The sequence below is a fragment of the Lagopus muta genome, chromosome 25, assembly GCF_023343835.1.
Source record: "Lagopus muta isolate bLagMut1 chromosome 25, bLagMut1 primary, whole genome shotgun sequence".
Taxonomy (NCBI): domain Eukaryota; kingdom Metazoa; phylum Chordata; class Aves; order Galliformes; family Phasianidae; genus Lagopus; species Lagopus muta.
The window spans coordinates 3,933,946-3,958,242 of record NC_064457.1 but is presented as its reverse complement, the minus strand read 5'-3'; the positions used below and the strand labels follow the sequence as shown (position 1 = coordinate 3,958,242).

At 49.5% G+C, this 24,297-nt stretch overlaps 1 protein-coding gene across 1 annotated transcript in view; it reads left to right on the top strand.

Annotated features, from left to right (window-relative positions):
- MYO1D (myosin ID) overlaps nt 1–24,297 on the top strand; it is a 70,686-nt gene that overhangs the window by 15,860 nt on the left and 30,529 nt on the right. Inside the window, exons 3-16 of the mRNA XM_048927053.1 lie at nt 567–660; nt 1,344–1,509; nt 1,724–1,777; nt 2,349–2,444; nt 3,201–3,317; nt 3,615–3,818; nt 4,203–4,348; nt 4,440–4,554; nt 4,811–4,981; nt 7,795–7,865; nt 8,728–8,802; nt 9,673–9,805; nt 14,500–14,666; nt 17,512–17,719. Of these exons, the coding sequence (XP_048783010.1) occupies nt 567–660; nt 1,344–1,509; nt 1,724–1,777; nt 2,349–2,444; nt 3,201–3,317; nt 3,615–3,818; nt 4,203–4,348; nt 4,440–4,554; nt 4,811–4,981; nt 7,795–7,865; nt 8,728–8,802; nt 9,673–9,805; nt 14,500–14,666; nt 17,512–17,719 (1,817 nt within the window). The remainder of the gene's footprint in view (nt 1–566; nt 661–1,343; nt 1,510–1,723; nt 1,778–2,348; nt 2,445–3,200; nt 3,318–3,614; nt 3,819–4,202; nt 4,349–4,439; nt 4,555–4,810; nt 4,982–7,794; nt 7,866–8,727; nt 8,803–9,672; nt 9,806–14,499; nt 14,667–17,511; nt 17,720–24,297) is intronic.

Here is a 24,297-nt window from a genome sequence, read left to right as displayed (position 1 = left end):
GGTTGGAGGGGACCTTCAAGACCAGCCAGCAGCAGGTTTGCCAACGGCTGGCTCAGCCTCGTCAGTGGATCTGTCACTGACATTGGTCACTTTGTGCATGCAGAAGGTTGAGCGGTGTGAAGTGTCACTCCGGAGAAGTGCTGAGCTCTGCCCTCTGATGGCTGCTCAGCGCTTTGTTCTCTGTTCAGGCTGTTTGTGCATCGCGGTGCTGACAGCAGGAGCGCGGTCTGTGCCATGAATGGTCGCTATCTGGATCCTGGCACTCCGTTTCCTTGATGTCCCCGGCTCTGAAAAGCTGAGATATGTGCTGAACAGTGGCCCCTTGTGCTGCATTTCCCAGCTCTGCTGCTGCCAGTCCTTCTCCTCTCACAATATTCCTTTTGATGCTCTGTGTGCCGACCTGGGAAACCTTACATCAAACTGTGCAGCAGCAGCAGCAGGCACAAATAAACTTGCTTTAACGAACAAAACCAAAAAGCCCCAGACATCATCATGGTAGGACTGGGGTGCTGCTCAGTGACGCTCTTTGGTATTTTCAGTCTGTTGTCCCTTTTCTGTGCCCTCAGGTGAAAGCGGGGCTGGGAAAACAGAAGCCAGCAAGTACATCATGCAGTACATTGCAGCCATCACCAACCCGGGGCAGAGGGCGGAGGTGGAAAGGTAAGGGCTCTGCAAAGGGGTCCTGGCTTTGTCCCTGGGTCTCTTTCTGTCTTGCTGACAATCTCCTACTTGCGTGCTGATCTGGCAGCATTTTCTTCAGACACAATTTTTCTTCTGGCAGCTTTGCAATATTGCTTGCTAACAACCCATAGAAAAGTGAGGAAGAACTCAAGCCTTCAAACTTCCAAAGTTGAACCAGCATCTCAAAATCACATTTCCAGTGGCAACTTGCCTGAAATATGTGAATGAGAATAGAACATTAAGCACTGGGGGCATTTCTGTGTCCTTTAGGTTCTGCATACTCCTGAACTGCAATGTGTCTGTCACTCCTAAAGAAAATGGCTTTCTGCTGAAACAGATTGAGTATCTATTTTGAGTTCTTTTTGTCCCAATGTTGGCGAAAGAGGTCAAGAAATTACCTCCAACACTTGTCTGTGTAAAGGAGCTGTGCTTTGATTGCTGCTGTTTGCAGTGGGATCGTTGGTTCCCCTTTGCTCAGCTCTGAGGAGCAGTACCAGGAGCTCCCAGCTGATTTCCTGGGGAGTTGCTGATGTTTTACACACCTGCCTGAATACAAAACCAAAGAGCATCTCTGCTGTTGCTCACATCTCTATAGATGCTTGCAAAAAAGTTCTGTGGTTTGGGTACAGAGCTCATCCTGTTCTCTTTTATCTGTACTGAAGAGTGAAGAACATCCTGCTGAAATCCAACTGTGTGTTGGAGGCCTTTGGCAACGCCAAAACGAACCGTAACGACAATTCCAGCCGCTTTGGGAAGTACATGGACATCAACTTCGACTTCAAAGGAGACCCAATCGGTGGCCACATCAACAACTACTTGCTGGAAAAGGTGAGCTCAGTTGTTGGCTGCGGCGTGCCTCAGAAGCACTGCTCTGCTCTTTTGATGAAAGCTTGTGGCTGCGCCTCGCTGGCAGCGCTCAGCACGGCCTTGGTGCAGCAGGAGGTTGGTTTGGAGCTGTTCTGCCTGTGCTCAGCTGAGCTTTGCTTCCAGTGCTCAGCATCCAGATGCAGAAATACCCACCTGCTGTTCTCTCTCCCTGCAGTCTCGTGTGATCGTGCAGCAGCCAGGAGAGCGGAGCTTTCACTCTTTTTACCAGGTTGGTATCCAGTCAGGTCCCAGACATGCAGGCAGGCAGGTAGAGCTTTTGCACCCTGTGTGTTTTGCAGAGAGTTCCCCTGTTGCAGCTGATCCTGTGTAGTGGTGTGAAGAGGGGAAGAGCACGGGGAGGTTTCTCTTTTCCATCTCCAGTCCCATACTGATACATCTGCAAACTTGAGAGTAACCAGGCAGGTGTGGCAGAGTGCTGGACTTTGGCTCACTGTTGTTTGTAATCCGCCTAACCCCTCTGTGTTCTCTCGAGGCCTTTACTTCATATGGAAGCAATTTTATGACACCAAGTTTGCTTTCTTTATTTCTTTGACTTCTTTTTAATGTCTTCCACTCTGTACAGCGATTCCCTCATGCGTCCTTTGGGGGAAGTGGTCAACCTATTACTGTAACCTTTATTCTCACATGGCATGTTTTTATGGTTTTGCTTGGCAAGCAGGTAAATAAGAAAAAGAACTTGTCTATTACAAAAAAAAGGTAGATTTACTGTGGAAAAAATGAAGGATTTTCTTTATTTTGATTCACCTTTTTGATTTGTGTTTGATTTCCTTCAAACACAGCTCCTCCAGGGGGGGTCTGACCAGATGCTGCGCTCCCTACATCTGCAGAAGGATGCATCTGCATACAGCTACATCTCTCCTGGAGCACAGCTCAAGGTGAGTGGCAGGAGACTTGTCTTAAAGTTGTAAGGCTTCTTAAATGTTTGAATCACTGCTGAGCTTGCAGAAGTGGGGAGCAGTGTTATGGGAAGGTGACACTGTAATGGTGTTTGTAGCTCTGGACTTTGGAGATGACCGCATCTGAGGTGAGGCTCAGTGTTCTCCAGAGGTCCCTTCCAAGCCCTACAACTCTGTGGCACACTCCACAGAAAAGAGAAAAGGCCACAGACGTGCTGTCTGTGCTGAGCAGTACTTGTGGGGTCTGTGACTGCACTGTTTGTTCTGTGTTTTATGAGCAGCCTCTGCCCTTCCACTTTAAATTCCACTGGGAAAGCAGTGGGATATGCAGGTGTACAGCATGGCATTGGGATCAGTCAATCTCAGAGCAATTTTTTGCATCTGAAAAATACTGCATTACCTCTCTGTTTGCTGTGGGCTGCAGAGTCTTTGAATCACAGAATCACAGAATGGCCTGGGTTGAAAAGGACCACAACGCTTATCTGGTTCCAACCCCCTGCTGTGTGCAGGGTCACCAACCAGCAGCCCAGGCTGCCCAGAGCCACATCCAGCCTGGCCTTGAATGCCTGCAGGGATGGGGCATCCACAGCCTCCTTGGGCAACCTGTTCCAGTGCCTCACCACCCTCTGGGGGAAAAACTTCCTCCTCATATCCAACCTCAACCTCCCCTGTCTCACTTTAAAACCTCTCCCCCTTGCTTTGTCAATTCATGTCCCAAACATCTCCTTCCTGCAGTGTTCCATCAACGATGGTGCTGAGTTCAAGGCTGTTGCTGATGCCATGAAGGTGATAGGCTTCAAGCAAGAGGAGATTCAGACTGTCTACAAAATCGTGGCAGTCATTCTTCACTTGGTAAAGTTCTCTGCCCGCGGGGGTGAGGCTGCGGTTCAGAATCTTGGGACAGGAATTCAACTGCCCAAAGTCTTTGTTGTGATTTGATTTCCACAAGTTCAGCTCTGAGCGGGGATTCTTTGCTTTGGGTCAGGCTCTGCTGCTTCCGCTGACTGTGGAAGCATGTGAGTGTGCAGGCCAACCCTTCTGATGTGGTGAGAGATTGTTCTGGCTTGAATGGCAGATAAAAGATGGGCTCCTCTGTTTCATATTAACAAAAATGATTGAGAAATCTAACTTTCTTGCTACTTCTTGCAGGGGAACTTGAAGTTTTCTGTGGATGGCGATACGCCTGTGATAGAGAACAGCAAGGCTGTGTCCAGCATTGCAGACCTGCTGTCGACAAAATCTGAGCTGGTGGAAAAGGCCCTTCTGTTCCGGACTGTCGCAACGGGCCGGGATGTCATCGACAAGCAGCACACTGAGCAGGAAGCCACCTATGGCAGAGATGCCTTTGCAAAAGTGAGCTGGAATCTCCTTTTTCTTCACCTGATCTCATGTAACAGTGGAACACGCTGCTGTTGGTTGAGGTGGATCAGAGCAGCCATGCCTGTGGAAGACATTCACTATGGAGTTGTCTTTCATCACTGCGTTTTTCAGTGCTGTACAGGGCTGAATGTTTTGGGAAATAGGATCCTCGACTTCCTCAGCAGTTAAATTCAATGGGTATAGGGTGGAGGAGCAACCTTTAGGGCTGCGTGGAAACAAAGTGCTGTCGTTTGTGGCAGAAAAGTGGGAGGCTGATAGCACAGGGGTGGCAGTTGTCCTCCCTTTGCTAAGAAATCAAAAGGTGTGGGTGTGGAATGGGTGACGTTAGGAAGGCCCTCAATGTTTGCTTCCTGGCAGGCCATTTACGAGCGCCTCTTCTGCTGGATTGTGACACACATCAACGACGTGATTGAGGTGAAGAACTACGACACGACGGTGCATGGGAAGAACACGGTCATTGGCGTCCTGGATATCTATGGCTTTGAGATATTTGACAATAACAGGTGACACGTTGTTGGAGCACAGTGCTGCGCCTTCTCCTTTCCCAAGTGAGAAAACTCACCTTTTTTTTCTTTTTTCCTGACGTTTTTACAGTTTTGAACAATTTTGCATTAATTACTGCAACGAGAAGCTGCAGCAGCTCTTCATTCAGCTGGTTCTGAAGCAGGAGCAGGAGGAGTACCAGCGGGAGGGCATTCCCTGGAAGCATGTGAGTGATTTGGCAGGGGAGGGGTTGGTGGACCAGCACCAGGTCTAAGGTGGATCCTGGAGCAGGCTCCTCTTGAAGGCAGCAGGACATCCGTGTCCACACCAGTGGTGCTGTCTGCAATCTGGCAGTGGGAGAAGCCGTCCCACGGGTGCTGGGTCCGCTCCTCCAGGCAGGGGGTGCCGTTCCATCACTGGGTAACATGGGTGCTCTTGTGCCAGGCAAATCACAGCTACCCCTCCGCTCCTGGCTTTTGCAGATCGATTACTTTAACAACCAGGTGATTGTGGACCTGGTGGAGCAGCAGCACAAAGGGATCATTGCCATCCTGGACGACGCCTGCATGAACGTTGGCAAGGTGACAGATGAGATGTTCCTGGAGGCTCTGAACAGCAAGCTGGGGAAGCACGCGCATTTCTCCAGCAGAAAGGTACTCTGCAGCCTCCTGCTCCTTTGCGATGCCTTTTCTATTGCTTAGACATAACAGAACAGAGGGACTCAGGGTCGAATCGTGACCACGAGGTATGAAATTAAATGCGGAGGAGCAGCTCTCGGCTGCAGAAACGAGCCGTCCCAGTGCGCCCCGAGCGGCCTGCACCCAGCAGAGGGAGCTCGAGGATGTCCGATGCACGCCGCTGTCATTCGGATCGTAGGAGCTGCTGCGGCTGTGCCGACATCTCATGATGTCATTGAGGACCAATGGAGGCACCGCTGCGGCTCACGTGGGATTCTTCCCAGGCTGCCGTAATACAGAGTGGCAGGGAATTATTCGCACTTCTGCCTTATTGCAGCGCTGCGGGTTGTTGTGCCGTTGTCATTGGCTGCAAAATGTGCTCATCTCCACTTGTGCCTATGGTCTACCAGGCTACTCGGCTCGCTTTGTTTGCATTGTGAATTAAAGGGCTTCGTTCCTCGCTTGGCAGCGTAATGAAAACGTGCTCACCAGCCTGGTTCATCTGAGAATTGGCACTGAGTAATCAAATGTCATTTATTTATGAAGTGCAGTTTAATATATTGATGTCTCTCTGCTGAGAATCGCTGTTGGAAATGCATTATTCAGGATGCTGCCCCCCCCTCCTCCCTCCCACCCGTGTGTGGTGTTTTATGTAGGTCAGAAATACAGAATTAGCATGGTTGTGTAAGAAATGTGCTGAAGGCTGCCTCCGGGGAGGCTGAGCGCACAGAGCGGCTCTGGCTGTGCTTCGGTTCAGCCGAGGGTGGGAAGAACAGAAAATCATCAGTTTTTCTTCCAGATGTGACTTTCCTGAAGTGCCCTTTGTGAGTCCCTGCGCGGCGCAGGGAACATGAAATACATGCATGATGTGTGTGCATCCCACTGCAGCATTGCTCAGCGGGGGGGGGCCTGTCAGGAGGCTGTTTGCACTGAGCTGAAGGCAGAGGAGGAATGCTGCTATAAATAATGTTTATGGAGGACATGATGTATCTTCCCAGCTTGCTAATTCCTCGTTTGAATCAATAGAGCCTTGGAAAAAATCGACCCATAAAATTCTCAGCATCATAATTATTGCTCCCCCTCTCGTGCCTTTGTCCTTTAGGTTATTTAAGACATCTTCCTCGGTGAGCCCTTATCCCATAGAGGAGGGCAGTGTGAAAGCTGAGCTCTCCAAGCTGTCCTCTTCCAGTCTGCCTTGACACAGAGGACTTGATTTCACTTTCATGGGCTGCAGTAGTTCTGCCCGGGTACCACGAAGCCCAGTGCAGGGCAGAGCTGCTCCTGAAGAGTTAAAGCACGTGTGCTGCTATGCTGCGGGAGCAGCTCCCATCTTTCAGCCTGAGTTAATGCCTCACTGCTCCCCTGCAGAGCGTGTTGCACACTGGCTCCGTGTGGATAAGCTCTAAGGGGCTGCTGTGCCCTAAATAGTAGTGTCCTAGTTTGCCTACTGCATGTCTGATCTGCTGTCTGCTTGGTTGTCCTGGTGAAAGCCAAACACGCCGGGAAAAATCCTGGTAAATATTCCCACTGTGAATATTTGTGGCCAAAATTACATCCCTAAAGGAAGGGTCCTTCTCTGAATTGCCCAGTATTTGCAGTAGGAGGAAAAATTCATTCTCAGGAAGGTTTTAGGGGCGTGCTGCCACTGCTGCCAGGGTGGTGGTGGGGGCAGCATCCCTGGGGTGCTCAAGGAAAGGGGAGATGTCACACTGGGTGATGGGGGGGGGGGGGGGGGGGGGCGCTGGTGGTTGGATTTGGTGACATCGGTGGTCTTTCCAACCTTGACAACCCTGTCATGCTGGTCTAGATGTGTGCTGGCTGTTGTGAATGTACTTCTCAACATCAAAGGTTCATTTTCTCAACATCTTTAACTTCTGATTTTTCTTTTTAAATTATGTTGTAATTTCGTAGCATTGAGTGCAGTGAGAGTGAATGAATTCCAGAATCTTCTGTTAGAGGAAGGTTAGAGTTAGAGAAGTGATGAGTGTCAGCCTCAGCAAACTGGCTGTGAAGGTCAGGGTGTGAGAAGGTCTGTTCTTGTCCTCTTGACTCTTCATCTTCCAAGCTACTGGGCAGCAGTGAAGGCTGAACGGAGAGAACAGAGAGCTACAAAGACCAGCCAGGCCTGGAGCATCTCCCTTGCAGGGAAGGCTGAAAGCCCTGGGGTTGCAGTGGGGCACTGCAGTGATCCCTTGCAGTCCCTGCAGCTCTGAGATGTGAAACGCAAGAAAACTGCTCCCAGCCTCCATCCATGTGCAATCCTCCTGCATGAGGGCTGTGGGTTCTTTTCAATGTGACAAGGAGTTCCACAGCCCACATACTCCTAGAATTTCCCTAAAGCCCAAGGTTTGACTCTGTGCTGTTATCCATTTCCCATCTCTGCAGCACTTGTGCCCCTTTCTCCAGTCCTTCTCAGAAGCTTAAATACTCAAGGGAACCTGTAGGGCCCATAGGAACCCACGGTGCCCATGGGAATCCAAGAAGGCTGTCAGCTCTATCGCTGCTGCTCAGTGCTCTGCTTTTTTCCCAGTGATTTCTGCTGATTTGCCCAGTCTGTGTGAAGTTCATTACGGCTCTTTTAATGAGTCCAGCATGGTGTTCAGCACTTGCTGGCATCTCCCACGTTGGTGAGCTGTCACAGAGCAGCCTGCACAGCTGAGTGCAACCTGCTGGGTAGCAACATTTGCTTCGTTCCATTGTGGCTGTGCTCCCACACCTCCTCTATCAGCCTGCAGCTCTGAGCTGTTTGTCCAAGGGTGGCATTTTAATGTGTGTGGAATTTCTTGCAGCTCTGTGCGACTGACAAAACCCTGGAGTTCGACAGAGACTTCCGAATCAAGCACTATGCTGGAGATGTGATGTGAGTTTCTTTCAGCTGTGCCTTCTATTTCTGTCTTCAGCTTTGATGTGGCAGGGTGCTCTGATTCAGTGCTGCTGCTGTGAAGCTGCCATACAGAATTGCGGAGTGCAGCAGTCGCTTATCAATTAAATCTGAAGCTGGTGGCTGTACAGAATATGACTTTGGAACTGAAACAGAAGGAGAATGTGAACGGGAAAGCAGTGCTTCAGGAAAAAGCAAAGCCTACCACTGGCGATACAAAGAAGCTGTAGAGAGCTAATCAAACCTCATTTAGGCATCTGTTGGTGTGATTATACAACTCTCTGGCTTGGAATTCTCAAATCAATGTGAGCTGGCTCAGAAGGCAGGGTGGTGGTAAAACTAACCCAGCAGTGCAGGGAATCTGCCCCATGCAGCTGGGCCTGAAATGTGCAGGTGTGACAGCAGTGAGGAGCAGCGGGGACAGTGTTAGAAAGCTTCCAACAGGAGGCCACTGTCTGCAGTCACTGAAATGATGTGGTTTAGGATGACAGGGCAGAAAGAGGAGTTGGGAAGGAAGCAATGTAGGTTTTCTTGTTTATTGTTTTACCTTTTGCCTTAGGATTAAATTTACCTTTGATTTATAAAGGTAACCAAGGTGGTTGTATTGGGTGCCATTCATTCTGGAGTCTTTGCTGAGTGGTTGCTGACAGACATTGCTGATTCCAAAGCATTCTGCCAAGGAGAAAAACGGTCCCAGGTTCTTCATTAGTGGCTGAGCTTCAGCACTGCCAGTGGCTGGTGGGAAATTTCCTGAAGGAAAATTGAGATGTGGAAATGTTGAAGGCAGAAGTCATGAGTGTGGCTCTCGAATCTGGCATTAACGCTGTTTTCCTTTTTGCAGTTACTCAGTCTCTGGATTTATTGACAAAAACAAGGACACTTTATTTCAAGACTTCAAGCGCCTCATGTATAACAGGTAAGAATAAAACCATTAAGGAGATGAACTTAAGTCTGGTCTGTCCGAATCCCTTTCTGTAGAGTGGATGCTATGAGAAACTAGCGTTCATCTGCACAGGTTGTGCAGGGTTTGTTGGGTGCCACCTCACTGCAGTCAGGGCTGCTGTGCAGAGATGAGCGCCGTGCCTTTGACCAGGAGTGGAGGTGCCACTACTGATCTCTATTCTCTGAGAGAGAAACTGAGCAGCGTTTGATCAGCAGCAGAGATGTTGGCCTCAACTGGACGCCCACGTTTTGAAAGAGAGGTTTGGGGTGATGGGAAAAATGAGCAAATATATTGAGTTGGTCTCATATGTGCTGTGCCATGGCAGCTTTAGAGCACGCAGTCACTTGCTGTAAATACTGACGAGTGGAAGTTGCCTTTGACAGGTGTGTGTGAGGTGCTTCCAAAATCTGTATCTAGAGGGGCTCCACAAAGCTGTTCCAGTCTATTCCAGATCTCTTGCCATCCATCATGGCTGTTTCACCTCAGCTTCCAGAAAATGTCAGCTCAAATAGATGAAGTAATTCGTATATATATATATATCAAGGGTGTCAATTGCAGAATCATAGAACCACCAAGGCCTCTAAGATCATCTGGTCCCAGCGCCCACCAGTGCAGCCACTGAGCCACGTCCCCCTTTGCACAGAAATACAGCTTGGAATCAAGTGCTGTAAGCCTGAGCGTTGCTCAAAAGCAAAAGAGATTTTGTTGTGTTGGTTTGACTTGGGTGGCAAGGACATCTGGGCACCCTGCTGAGTGTTGAGCTGAATGGAGCACTTAGGGCCCTTCTGTTGCTCCGTGCAATTAAAGCCTTTTAGCTCTTTTAGCTTTAGCTTTGTCTTTTAGCTCTAATCCTGTGCTGAAGATGATGTGGCCCGAAGGTAAACTGAGCATCACAGAGGTCACCAAGCGACCTCTGACAGCTGCTACCCTCTTCAAGAACTCCATGATTGCGCTGGTGGACAACCTGGCATCAAAGGTAAATGCTTCCATTGGAAATTGACTCCACTTGTGCTCGTCTACAGAGAGCTGTCGGCTTCCTGTCACTGCTGTCTGTCACAGAGCCAAGCTCATCAGTGGAGATGAGCTTTGATTGTGGCAGTGGGCAGCTGTGAGGAGCTCCTGGGACGATTGTCAGCCATCCCTGCACAAAGGAGCTGGGTTGTGTTGTGTCCCCTTCACTTGCAGTCGAGCCTCCCTCTTTGGGGGTAATAATTATTGTGTCAAATAAATAACAAAGCTCTTCTGGCAGAGGGCCCAGAGGATGTAGTTTCACAGCACGGAGATTTTTTTTTCTGTCTCTCAATGCTAAATATCTTCGTTGAAAATTCAGTGTGATTTCCTTCTTTTCTCTTTGTGTGAGATGGCGAGAAGTGAAACTTTTTATTTTTCTGACTAATTCAGTTTTTTAGCAGGAAGTATTGCTCTGGCGAGCACTGCTTTGTGTGAGGGTTGTGTTCTGTTCCATTGCTTTGCATTTCATTTGAAAGCGAGGTGAGGGCGCGTTATCTCCTGTGTGAGCAACAGGGAGCAAACCTGCATGGAGGGTCCTGAGCAACAGGCAGAAATGCTGGGGGTTCTGGGGGGGAGGGCTGCCCTCCAGGCATCGTGGTGGGACGTTTCTGCTCATCCTGGTGGGAAAACTTCATTCATTTATTTGAAGAAATGAGCCCAGGCCTTTGTGTTTGTAAGAGCAGAGCAATCAGGAGACTGCCTGAAACAACTCCTGCAACTGGCAGTGGGGGATGAGGAGCTGAAGCGGCACGTTACCATCATGAGGCATTTACCTCGTGGAAGGATGGCTGGTTGATGTGAAACAAGTACTTTTGGTTGGTTTGTTGTTGCAAATGGAAGCCTCTGAGGATGGGGAATCATTTCCAAGGCAGAGTTAGAGACTTAGGGACAAACATTCCCCTTGTATTTATACCTCCCCTACATTTTCATTGAGGATTTGGGGTTAGGAGGTTGGATGTTTCCAAATTTGCTGTTGAGCGATGCAGTTAATTGGAGAGTGCTGTATTACCCAGGGTGTTTTGGATCCCACAAAAGGGAAGACTGTCATTAAACAGAGGTGTTAACGAGGGCTCCTGCCCAGCACTCAGAAGCCAGGGGCTGTTGTGGCTGTGGCCAACCTGCACTATGGCATAGGGCTGGAGCAGAGGGGATGAGCTTTGGGCTTCAGTCTTTGCTTTAAGGGCTGACACAGGCAGTGCTCCTGCAGGAGAGCATCTGAAGGTCCTTCCCTTTGCACACAGGTTGAGAGTTGGCACTGAGCTATTTGTGGATATATCTGTGGTATTTGTGGATACCTTCAGCGTATGGATCTGGACCTCACTCCATGTTATCTTTGTTTTCACATCTCCGTTACTTTAAAGGCTCTGAATTTCGGTGTGCCCAGAAAAGCAGATGCAGCATAGATAAGGGGCCTGAGGATGGACTTTGTGCTTCTTCCTTTGGGCTGTGTCACCTGGGAGCCAAGCAGTGCAGTTGCTGCAGTCCTGGGGCAGAATGGCAGTCCAGGAATTCATTGGTAGAATGAATTCTATCAGCAGCATCAGCACTATTGAAACCTGTTGTTCAGGGGCTTCAGAGATGCCAATTCATTGAGCAGGAGCAGAATAGCAGAAACAACCCTTGAACTCTGCAGACACCGGAGCTCCAACGGCAGCTGGGTGTTTGACTTGGACAGTTCTGCTTTGCTGTGTCCTGCTGTAGCGTGGGGCTGTGAGGAGCAGCAGAGCTCCGTGCCTTCATGGGGCTGTGCTGCCCAGCATGGATTTATGGCCGTGCTGCCCTGTCTGTGATGGTTTGTTGCAGTGGCTTTTCTTCTTCCCCTCACTGCTGACTCTGGGAGCTCTGGGGCTGACATGGCTCTAAATGATGCACTTCTGGAGGAGCTCTCTCTGGACATTCATCCTGGTTGTAATTCTTCTTCTTTTTCCTTTTCTCCCTTCTTTTTCCCCTTTGTTTTTCCCCTCTCTGTAATTCCTTTTGCCTGTTATTTTTACTCTAACTTTATCTCTTGTCCATCCCTCTCCCATCCGGTTTGACAGGCTTCATCTCTACTAAGCCATAATGCCACTCCATCACCAGTTGGGGACAACCAGCTCAAATTGCCCATTCTACGTCCTGTCCTTTCTCCCATCCACCGTGCTCTGAACTATGGAACAGAATTCTCCCAAGCAGGATCGTGGTGCAAAAACACTTTAATATCTAAAAATCACTCTGCTTCATTAAAAAAAAAATCAATTCCAGATAGACAACTGAGCAGCATTCAGAACTGGGGCCTTTGTGCCTCTGTATTTCAGTCTTCCATTTATAAAACGTGGCTCTGGGCTTGACAGCCTCCTGTGCAATAATGGGAGCTGCATAATTATCCCCCTGAAGAGCTGGGGCTGGTGGGATTGTGAGCGTGGAATAATCTCCTTTAGAATTTACCCTGCTAGCTGTCATTGCTGAGAGGCTTTAATTACACTGTAATTGTGCTGATAGATGATCTCCTGTCTGTGCAGGAACTTCCTATTCCTGTTTTCCAAAAGGAGAGCAGCATCTCGACTTCTGCCTTTTGTATCAGCTCTCATACAGTCACTCGCTCCTCTCTGGAAGTCGTGAAGGGTAAATCTTTTTGCATGGGGGCTTTGAATGACAAAGAGATGAGTGACAGCCCCGGCAGAGAGAGCTGTGGCAGCGGAGGGGTTCTGCACTGATAACAAATAGCTGCGAACCAAACGCTGTGATGTCTGATGAAGGACTCGCGCCGTTTCCCTGGGGGCAGAGATGTGTTTTGAGATCACAAATCGCGGGCTGCAGGTCCAGCAAACTCCTCCTCCTCCTCGCTAAGAGCTGCCATGACTGCATGGAGCTTCTGCATGGATTGGAAGTTCATCTGGGGCTGCTCCTGCCTTCGGTTTGACGCATGGCTGACAGCCAGATTCCCACAGCACAGCCGAGGAGAAGTTGTCACCCACACACATTGCGCGTTCTGAGAGCTGGTTGGAGCCTGCTGAGGGAACAAGGACCCCGGAAACCTTGTTGCCTTCAGCAATTCGCAGGAGAAAGCTTAAAAAGATGAAGAGTTTTAAGAGATTCATGCATTAAATTGTTCTGTCAGGTTGTGTTTTAGCACAGCAAATAGAATAGGATCAGGCTGTGTCAAATTACTGCAGCAGAAGGAGGTGCATGGGGGAAGACCTCCCACAGAACAGGGCTGTCCCTTGGCTGTGTGGTGGCACGGAATGGTTTGGGCTGGGAGGGACCTTCTGGGTCCTGGGGGGGCTGTGCTCTCAACACTGCTTTGTTTTTTGAGGAATTGAAAAGAGAAGCCAGTTGAAGACTGTGCTGGAGACACACCAGGGTTGGGTTGGGAGGGACCTGAGAGGTTGTAGAACCATGAGTTCATGGCACCGTTGGGTTGGAGGGAACATTAAAGATTGTAGAACCGTGGAATTGTTGGGTTGGGTTGAGTAGGTTTGGCGTGGAAGGGAACTTGGGGATTGTAGAAACATGGAATGGCTGAGTTGGGTTGAGCTGTGTGGAGTAGGGTTGGGTTGGAAAGGACCTCAAAGATCCCAGGGCCATGGAATCACAGCACGGTTGTGTTGGAGGGACTTTAAGGATTGCTGAGCCATGGAATCACAGCTCTGCTGGGTTGGAACGGAAGCCCCCCCTCCCAATCCCTGCCATGGGCTGTGTGCCCCCCACCATCCGTGGCTCTGGGCACGGTGAGGGATGGGGCACCACCGCTGTGGGCAGTGCCAGGGCCTCTTAACATCTCGTCTCAGTGCTGGGGCTGTGGTCATTCATCCCATTCCTATTTGTTAGTGTGTGCAGGCTTCGTGTTCATGTCAGCACTGCGTGCTTCCACGTTGTGTCAGGGCTAGCTGGGTTATTTGGGGATGAGCCCATTTGTTCAGCATTACTGAAAGGAAAATCATTCCAAAAAGGAAAATTTTGGGCCTTTCATATTATCCTGAGTTTAGGACAGTGACCTGAAATCACAGAAAATAGGACGAAGTCATCAACAAATCACAGAAAATAGGACTGCAGGGGACCTTGGGAATGCCTGGAGTTCAGTCCTGATTGAGGACAGCGCTGCTCCCCTTCCCTGTGCAGATGTGTGCAGTCTGCTCCTCTCCCCTGATGGGCTTCCTCCCCTCCACAGGCATTCTGCTCCCATGCTTGTTCTGCTGATGTTCAACTTGAGCTGTTCTGTATTGTGCTTAAAGCCTTCTTTGTCCCAAACCAGAACTGCTGCATCTCTTTGTGTTTACCTTTCAGGTGCATTAAGGATGGAAGATGTTAGGTGCTGTCACCAGCATGGTTTTGTGGTTCAGCCCTTCTGAACTGATGCAGTATTTCCTCTGGGTTGCATTTTCTGGGTTTTCAGTCTTTCTGGTTCTTCTCTGAACTCGCTGATCTCCATTTCCATTCTGTTTGACCTTGAAAAATAAAAGACCGTGCAGTTATAAGGAACAGTTTTGCCTTTAAGAAATCAGGCTTGGAGCCTTTATGGGGCATGCTGCTCTCCCTGCTGGGAGCATGGCAAGGGCTGACGATGGAGAGAAAGAACTGAATCAACTTCGAACCCCAGCGCGGTCGAAGCAGATTGGTTGTGAAGAGTGACAGCTGCTCTTTGCCAGCTTTGTGGACTCTTTCTTTGCTCTGTCCCTCTAGGAGCCCTATTACGTCCGCTGCATTAAGCCCAACGACAAGAAGTCCCCCCAGCTGTTTGATGAGGAGCGCTGCAGGCACCAGGTGGAGTACCTGGGATTGCTGGAGAACGTCAGGGTGCGAAGGGCAGGCTTTGCCTACCGCCAGACCTACCAGAAGTTCCTTCACAGGTAGGAGGGCAGCTGTGCTCTCAGGTCCATCATCCTCGCTGCTTGGGCTCCCCTTCTTCGTGCTGAACTCCTTTGCTGCGTTGTTCTCTCCGTGGGGAATTGTAATGAGGTTCTTCCCCAGAGCATAACCCAAAAAACAGAGCTAATGAACTGCTGTTTTCTCTCTGCATCTTGTCTGATGGTTGCGGTGAGAGGGACGGGTGGATGCTGTGTGTCATGGGAAGTGCTCAGTCATAGGACTGTGTTCCAGTTGGAAGGGGCCGTTAAGGCTGTCTGTCCCAGTGCCTGCACTCAGTGGGGCACCCACAGCTCTGCCAGCATTCAGAGCCCCTCCAGCTGAGTTGAGCGTCCCCTGGGATGGGGCACCCATTGCCTCCCTGGGCTGCCTGTCCCAGAGCGTCCCTGCCCTCATTACACCTAATCTGCATCTCCCCTCTTCTGGTTTGAAACCATTTCCCTGTGTCTGTCAGTGGTGTGCAGTGACACCGCAAGTACACAAGGAAACCTCTGGGCTTACAAAGTGGAAGTGTGGGAAAGGGATAATAGCATGCACTCATTAAAGCATCTTTCTGATATCCTTTGCCCTCGTTACTCCTACCAGATCTGTGGCAAATTGAATGTTTTAGATTGTAATTTGTCTTGCAGCTTCAGTAAATTAGCGCAGATACTGAGGATTCATCCTCTTCAGATACTGAATTGGTTTTAACCCCTGTTATTGAATTGTATGAGGGAAAGTCCCTGAGGACAGGAAAAAAAGCCCGAACTGAGCAGGTGGGATGTGCCACGTCAGACCCAAATGCCACGAGAGATGACAGAGGAGATTTGCCTGGGTGTTCCATGATACCTGAGGCAGAACAGGAGGTGAGGCTTATCACACAGCCTGCAGCCCTGTGTATCTGTTCTGCTGAACATTACGCAGAGCTTAGTGCTCACATCTGCCTTCGCACGTGGAATTTGTTCCTTAAGACTTGTGTAATTACTATTAATATAAACAGCTGCTTTGTTTGTCATGAATATTTGATGAGCTCCTGTAAGCTTAAAGCCAGAAGTGCTGTTTGCAGCCAGCCAACCAAATTAGCATGTGGCAAGTGGTGGAGCTTTGAGGTGCTGCAGTGTTTGTTGTGCCGGAGCCTGCGGTCGGATCAGCATCTAAAGGATAAGAGCACACGCTGCGTTTGCATACCACAGCAGTGCTCCCAGTGCAGCCTGCACTGAATCTTCTCAACCTGCCCCTCTTGAAGAGGTACGGATGTGACCTGTGGTGGGAGCTGCCCGCTCAGCAGCGTTTACTGAAGGGGGATCGCGAGGGATCACAACTGTGCAAATAAAGGAACTCTCCTCCAGGACAGAGTTGGTGCCGCTCAGCCTGCAGTACCCGAGGGCGACGATATTCCAAATAAAGCAGCGCTGGGGGGGTTTGGGAAGGGCTGCCTGGGGGGGTGGAGGAGCGGCGCCCGCGAGGCATCTGTGGCTGTAACCCAGCCCTTCCCCACAGCGGCATCCCAGGCCTATTTTCGGGCAGTGTTACACAGCATGGAAACAACACCGAGATCCCATCTGCTCTGCATTGAGTGCTCCCTCAATAAGTTTGCAGATGCCGAGGAGCTGGGAGGAGGTGTCAGTCTGCCTGAGGGTGGGAAAGCCCTACAAGGGATCTGCACTGAGGCCAGGGGGATGAGCTTCAAGGAGACCAAGTGCCAGGTCCTGAGCTTCAGCCACAACAACCCCAGGTGACGCTACAGACCTGGGGCCTTGCGAGAGCTGGTGGTCTGCAGTTGTGCCAGGGGAGCTTCAGGTTGGATACTGAGAACAATTTATTCTCTGGAAGAGTGGTGATGCAGTGACACAGGGCTGCTCAGGGAGGTGGTGAAGTCGCCATCCCAAAGGTGTTCCAGAGCTGTGCAGATGTGACCCTTAGTGTTGGTGGCATGGCAGGGACGGGTTGGACTGGGGATCTTAGAGATCTTTCTAACCTTAGTGATTCTGAGACTCTGTAAGTCGTGGTGGCTTCATGGTTGGGCTGGATGAGCTTAGTGGGCTTCCCAACCTCAGTGATTCTGTGTCCAGGTGACCTTCCAAGCTGCCACCACGCATAGGCAAAAGGAGAGGGGAAGGGTTGTGGTGTCACTGAGCAGATTTAGGATGGCTCCTGCCTTGCTGTAATTAGTGGTGAGGTCAGGATTTGGCAGTGCTGCAACATCCTGCTCACACTTCAGCTCTCCAACGTCTCTCCCTATTTTTTTCTGGGCCCTGTTTAATAAAGCATGCATTTGTAGTGCTGTCCTGATCCTTTGGTTTCCCTTATTTGAGTGTCCTCAGGTGGAAGGTTTTCCTATCGAATTAATTACTGCAGGAACATTTTCCTGATGAGAACAGAAAAGAGAAACCAGCTTAAAATATTCATGCCCCATGAGTGCTTGTATCATGGGCTTTTAAATAGAGAGGTGGTTAAGCCTGTTGCAAGAGTGTTTTATTTGGATCATGAATGTGGGTAATACAGCAGCTAAAGCATCAGTTGTGTTTGTGTGTCCAGAAATGATATGTGGACGATCCAGTGTTGCTCTTTGCAGAGCTCTGTTGATGGAGCTCATCGCATTCATCAGTTCTGTGTTGATGAACTGAGCTCCTCACAGTGCTTGTTCTTTTCAGTGCCTTAAAATCACACCTCTTGCATTCCCTTGCTGTTTGGTTTTGGGGTTCGCATCTCCTACACAAACTGCCTCAGGATCTGCTGCATGTAATCAGCTGTATTTCGATTTAGCTGGTCATTATGCCTGAAAGATATTGAAGGTTGGTCTTCTGGAGAGCACAGAGGACAAGCGTGCATTGGAAATTGTGATTCCAGGTACAAGATGATCTCAGAATTCACCTGGCCAAACCATGACCTCCCTTCAGACAAAGATGCTGTGAAGAAGCTCATTGAGTGCCATGGGTTTCAGCACGATGTTGCCTATGGGAAGACCAAAATCTTCATCCGCACACCGCGAACGCTGTTCACCTTGGAGGAGCTCCATGCCAAGATGCTTGTGAGGATTGTGCTCTTCCTGCAGAAGGTAAAGCTTCGCTTTGCTGCATCAAAAAGCTCAGCTCACGATCCTTAAAGCACCTTTTCTCAAACTCCCTGTTGTTTTTTCTTGATTCTTCATCGTGTTGCTGATGACTGAGCACAAAACGTTTGAGGTGAGTCATAGAATCACCGGTTTGTTTGGGTTGGAAGGATGCTTTCATGTTGGTTCATGGAGCTTTGCGCGTACCTATTGCTGAGTCCTCCAAGGTAAATAAAACAAAGGCAGGCAAGGGAAAGAAAATGAGGGGAAAGGAAGGAGTGATTTGTGTGTTGGTGGCAATTTCTTCCCATGGGAGCTCACAGCAACAGCAGTATTGGGGTTGGCAGGAGCAGACATCATGAGAACGCAAGGATTACATCACAGCAAGAAGGAAAATGCTGCTGTGGGGCTCTGGCAATGCTGGCAGCAGTTTGGGTGGAAGGTTGGCAGGGTGGAGGTCATGTGCAGAGCTGCTGATAGAAGGCCCTTAGCATCACAAGGCTGTGACCCCAAGGTGCTGTGCAGGGGACCCCTGCATGTTCTCCCCCTTCTGAATATGGGATTTGATCTCAAGCTCTTCGTCATTTTACCCTCTGGGTAAATAATTTTACATGCTGCAACTTCAGTGCAAAGGCATTTTCAGGCTTTTCTTATGAAAATCCTCTTCTAGGCAATGAGACTTGGCAAATTCCTGAATCATTTGGGCTTAGGGGCGACTGTACAACAGAGGCTGGCTTGCAACCTCAAAGCAATGTGGTGTCATAGAGTTGTTGGAGTGGGAAGGGGCCCCAAAAGGTCATCTAGCCCAACTCCCTGCAATGGCTGTGCAGCAGAGGGGACAAAATACAAGAGCTGGTTCAAAAACTCTTCTGTGCCCAATAGTGTTGTTGTGTCAACAACGTGCTTGACCTGATTTCCCTTCTGGAAGTCAGTATGACCAACATGGAAGGAGACAATTGGAAGTCCAGGGTTGCATTTGCATTGGTTGGGTGGTGGGTTGAAGTTGGTAAGTGTGGAATTGTGTAAGATGGAAGGCGATTTCTTCCTGCCATTTTTGGTGTTTCTGCTGTTTTGCTGCTGGGTTTCGTTCTGTGCTCCGAATCCAGTCCTCGTTTCCAGCTGTGCTCTGCTGCCGGTAGATGGGGCAGTCACAGACCAGCAGGAAGCAGCACAGTGACAAATGAAATCTCAGACTGAGGATCTGAAGAGGCTCTGAAAACACTGGCAGTGTTGCCTGTGTCTAATTTTTGTTTTCAACTTGCTTTCAACTGTTAAAAATGCACACAAAAATGTAATTCTTGCTCCTTTACCCAACTGTAACTTTGCCTGTAAGCATGGTGCTGGGCCGGGGGCAGGAGAGGTGCAGCCTGCCTCAGGTTGGGGTCCAGTAGCATTTGTCTTTCAGTAATTTTAAATGAGAGGAAAATCTGCTGATAGCAATTCCATTTCTTGCTTATTTCAAATGTACATCTTCATTTCTAATTATATGTATTACACAATGTATTGCTCCCAAGGCTTTCAGAAAGAGATTCTGTGATTATCTTAGCAGCTTCATCATGTGGGTAACCCTTAACCCTTAACATCATGCCGCTTCCTTTGTTTGATAATGGTAAGAATTTGCTTCTGTGGTTGTTTTTCTTGGAAACGTTCCCGTATATTCATTAGCTTTGTAGAGGAGCGCTTTGTTCAAGAAAGCAGCTCAGCACGTGCAGCATGCAAAGCGATGCATCTTGTCAATATAATTTAGTGCACTATTCCAGAGCCGTTTTATCAGAGCGGTGCAGCTGCGTATGGTAATGGCTTCCCTAAATCTTCACTGCTCGGTGCAGAGGAGCAGAGGATTGCTCTCATCACCCAGCACCTCCTGGGCACGGGCGCTGTGTGTGCAAGGCTCCGGCAGCAGGAGGAGAACAGTGGTTCCTGTTGGGACCCATTGGGGTCCTGTTGGGAACCACTGAGGATCTGCCATGAACGTCCCTTACCATCACCACAGCGTAGCTCCGCCTGATGGGGGGCAGCAGGAGGGAACTGCGACTGATTTGTAATTCAGAGTTCCCCCCCTTCTTTACAGCACAGCGTACTTCAGGTGAGCATCTGTGCTGGCAGAAAGAGGTCAGGGATGTGCCACAGGGCAGGGCTCCCACCCTGCAGGTGCAGTGGGACACCTGAATGCTTGCTTATCATCTTTCCTCACCCAGGACGTGCTGTGAAAACACTTCTTTAACCGAAGTAGACATCAATATCCATTCATTGTTGGGTAAAGGAGAACAAGAGAGGATCAGGGTCACCCAAAGTAAGGCAAAGGTGCACGATTTCTGTGCGTATCTCCTTCCCTCATAGGATGCTGCAGGGTGAATTGCTGATGGCGATGAGATTTTCCCATGGGCTGTGGGGCTTATGGGGCTGTGGGGCGAAACGAAACATCTAGTGATGGAGCTGCGTTTATCAGTGTGTTTCTGGAATTGTTTTTCTCTTTCACCACAATGAACGCTGTCCTCCCTCGCATGCTTTCACGGCATTCCTGACCTTTGAACAAAAGTAAGCAGAATTTGCCAGAATTTCGGGAAGCTTTCAGGCAGGGCAGCAATGAGTGGCAGGAAAAATCCAGTCGTCGCTTCTCCCCGTCCATCGTTTCGTCCCTGCACACATCTCACAGGCGCCCCTCGCCTGTCCCTGTGCTATTTGTATTTATTGCTGGGCACAGCCTTCTCGGTGCAATCTAATTAATCCGAGGTGACCCCTCTCTCCGCTCCACCTATTGGGACGTTGTTTCTATTAAGCAAAGCAATGGAACGAGCGCTGTTCAGCTGACTCATGTGGAAAGAGAAAACAGCACTTAGTAAATGAAGCAGCCCTTCCCACTCGCTGTCTGTGCGTGCTGCACTGCGATCCGCAGGAACCAGGAGGCTCTGATTTACAAACATGAAATTCCTCCGGTGGATCTGAATTTGGTTGTGTTGTGAAATGCAGGTCCCAAAGCTGGCTGTGAATGTTGGCCATTCCATCCTGCCTCCATCGCCTCGCCCACTGCACCGCTCTGCGAGGAGCTGACCCTTCCAAGGGCCATCAGGAGCGGCATAATTAAAGCTCGCTTCTGATTTGCAGTGCCTCAAACTGCGCGGGTTGACTTAAATATTTCATAACCTTTCCTGTTTGAGGCCCTTTAAAGCCGTGCAGAAGGGTTCATGGCTCTGTGAGTCCCTAGCTGGGTTTTGTTTTATCTTTTTCAGTTTGGATGCCTGGAGGGCAGCATGAAATATTGATCACAAAGCAGTGGGAGGAGGTGTGCTGTGCTACAGCAAGCATGAAATGGTTGGCCAAGGCTCGGTTAGTTGCAATGCTGCTCCAAAGTGTAACACTGGTGTTTAATTCAGATGAGCTAAGTTGGAGTTCTTCAGTTCTAGTAGCTTTATTTAATCTTAGGAATCGTTGCTAGGAGCTCAGCGAGTTTATAATCTGCTTTAAATCGTATATAATCATTTGAATTTGAGTTTATTAATTTTTCCTCAAAGCCATGTGAATTAAACATCCTTCAGGAGAAGATTTCAGTGCTTCCCTTAAGATAAGGTCTGACTTTTGGTGTGGGTGGGAGTTCCATTTCTTTTTCATAGGATCCCGGGGTGGTTGGAAGGAACCTTAAAGGTCATCCAGTTCCAACCCCAGTGCCATGGGCAGGGTTGCCACCAGATAACCTCTTTTTGTCCTGGTTTCCAAAGCTTTCTCTCCATCCATCCTCAGCCTTAATTTCTGAATTGCCCTGTTAGTCTGTCATCACCTGAGCAAAGTGTGGAGAAGGCAGAGGTGATCGAAGGGAAGCTGGGAGATCACAAGGGGGCAGTGGATGGGTAAAGGTTGGGAGGTGGAGCTCAGGTGCACCATTTCTTTCCGTTTTGGTGCTGATTGTTACCCATTCCTATGCCCAACCTCTGCCCTGTCTCCTTGGGCAGCCCTTCATGTGGAGGACCTCTGTCTCACAGTGTCTCACAGCATGAAGTCTCTTGCTCTCACTTGGTCACAGAATCCTAGGATAGCTGGGTTGAAAGGGACCTCATTGAGCTCCAACCCACCTGCCATGGGCTGGCTGTGCCCCACTAGAGCAGCTTGCCCAGGGCCGCATCCAGCCTGGCCTTGGTCATTGGATGCCGCAGTAACTGACAACAAAATTCATTGCTTTTGAGTCTGCTTTCCAGTTTTTCACTATAAAACTCATCTTCCAACAGGGTTTTCATGAGCTTCCCATGGCTTTGCCCCATGCTGCTGACATTCCACAACAATGACAGCCACAGCTTTATTCTCGTGACCACGGCCAGTGCTCTCCCACCCTCCTCAAATCCTTCGTGCACCTCCACCATCCTCACCCCCTGAAACACTGCCAGATCCTCCTACCTGTTGGCTTGGGACCCAGCATCGCGGGGCCGTGCTTGGCTGGGAGCTTGGTTTGGGATTTGGAGATGGGACAAAGCAGATGGTCTTGAACTCCTTCCAGCAGTGTCACTCTGATTTGAGCCCCTGCCACTGATTCCTCCTGTAAGACCTTGCCTCTTGGGGTCTTCTCTTCCTTTGTCAGGTTTGGCCGAAGCTGGATGGAGTCAGAAGATAAAGCAATCAGTGTCAGCCTGGGACAGTTACAGACTTGTCTCTGCAAAAATGATTACGTACTGTAAACTCAGAAAACAAATACAGTGCCTGTGAGTTTGGTTTCTCATTACTTTTGGAACGAGCTGCCAGTGCGGCTGTTAGGAAGGCCCTCACCAGGAGCGAGGTTACCCAGTGCTGACAGCTTGATTGGAGGACGTGTTTTTCATTAAGAGCCGACTGTTTGTGTGCAGCCAAGGGACGCCCTGGGCTGGATAATTGGGTTTGGAAGGCTCCTGTTGGTAGCGTTGTGACACTTCTGGCTGCGAAGCCAATTTCTGCAGCGCTGCAGCTGATACAGCATCGGGGCAATCTGTTACTGTGCCTCTGTTCCACCCGTCTGGAAAAAAAACCCTGCCAGAGAGGCTTTCCTCAAGAACGTGTCTGCTGCAGCATAGGGGAGTGAATTGAGGCCTCGTTCTGTGTCCAAAACAGCTCAGAATGTGTGCTTGTTCTCTTGTGATGGTTTAGGAGGTCAGAAGGCTGCTCAGCTGCTGCACCCCTCATTTCCCATTTCTGTTCTTTTGAAATTAACAAGTAGGAAGTTGATGGTAGGTTTTTTATCTTATCTGGTTTGCTGCCCATGTGCTTTCTGCAGGTATGTTTGGTGCCAGTTTGTTCTGTGCAGATGATGCTGCCTTCCCCCAGTCTGCCCAATGCTTCGTAGTGCAATTAAGGAAGGTGTTAGATATTATTTTCCTGTGGCTCTATGTGTCTGATGTTTAGATTTTCAGTACCAATCCGCTGTTCCTTGCTCATCTCCCTTTGTCTCACTGCCAGTTTTGTTTGGCTGTACAACACTGCTGCTGTATTGCTGTTGTTACAGTGATTTCTGCACTTCTTGCTCTTGCTTTTTCCCAGTTTGGCCTTCACCATGTTCTGCTGAATGGATGGTGTGTGGGGTGATCTCGTGCTGCATCAAGGACTGCTTTCTATCTTGGGGTAAAGTTGCACACGTGCAGTTTAGCATGCTGAAAGCGAAGGGTGGATCGGCTTGGTGTTACCATGGGGTGTTTGGGCAACGTGACGTGGCTCCTGGGTCTGTTTTGGAGGGGCAGAAGGCTGGAGGAGTACGAAGAGGGACTCTGAGAGAAGGTGGAAGGAGGAGTTCTTTGCTTTTCTTGAGAAGGAACCCAAAGTTTCTGCTTCCTCTTTGAATGTTCAGAGTATAGAGAAAAGCTCCTTCACATCTGCTCTGCCTCTTCTACGTATGGCTGTTCTCAGCCACACAGCAGGGTTATCGGTAGGGCTGTCAGGAGAACCTTTGACATCAGCTTCATCAGGAGTATGCCATGTTGGAGATCACCCTGGTAATTAATTAATTCTTCTGTAACCAGAAGGCTTGATAGCATCAGTGGAGCTCCGGGATGTTTCTCGAGAGGCATCAGCTCCCAGCAGGGCCTGCAGCAGGTGGTGCTGCACTCGTTCTGTGCAAGAGGCTCCTTATCCTTCAGTTTAATCCTACGAGGAAGCAGAAATGCAGTCTTCATCCTGGTGGGTGGTGTTGGAGGGAAAGGACAGCTGTGCACCAACTCAGGGAGCCGTCGACACCGCGAGCTGTTGTCATAAGTCAACATTGCATGTCAGCGTGTGTCGCGAATGGCTGTCATCCATTGTCACGAGTCACTGCCCAGTGTCCTGCTGTGGTGCTGTGCATCGTCCTGAGTCAACTTCACCTGTTGTCATCTGGCATCGTTAACGTGTCATCACATGTCATGACGTGTCATTGCCTGTCACTGCATGTCATTGACGTGTGTCGTCATGTTGTGACGTGTCATTGCCCGTTGTGAGTCGTGTATGTGTGTGTGTTGTCATATGGCGTGTCATTAACATGTGTCGTCATGTCATGACGTGTCTTTGACGTGTGTTGTCATGTCGTGACGTGTCACTGTCATTGTGAGTGGATATCGCATGCCATCGTATATCGTGATGTGTTGTTGTCTGCCACC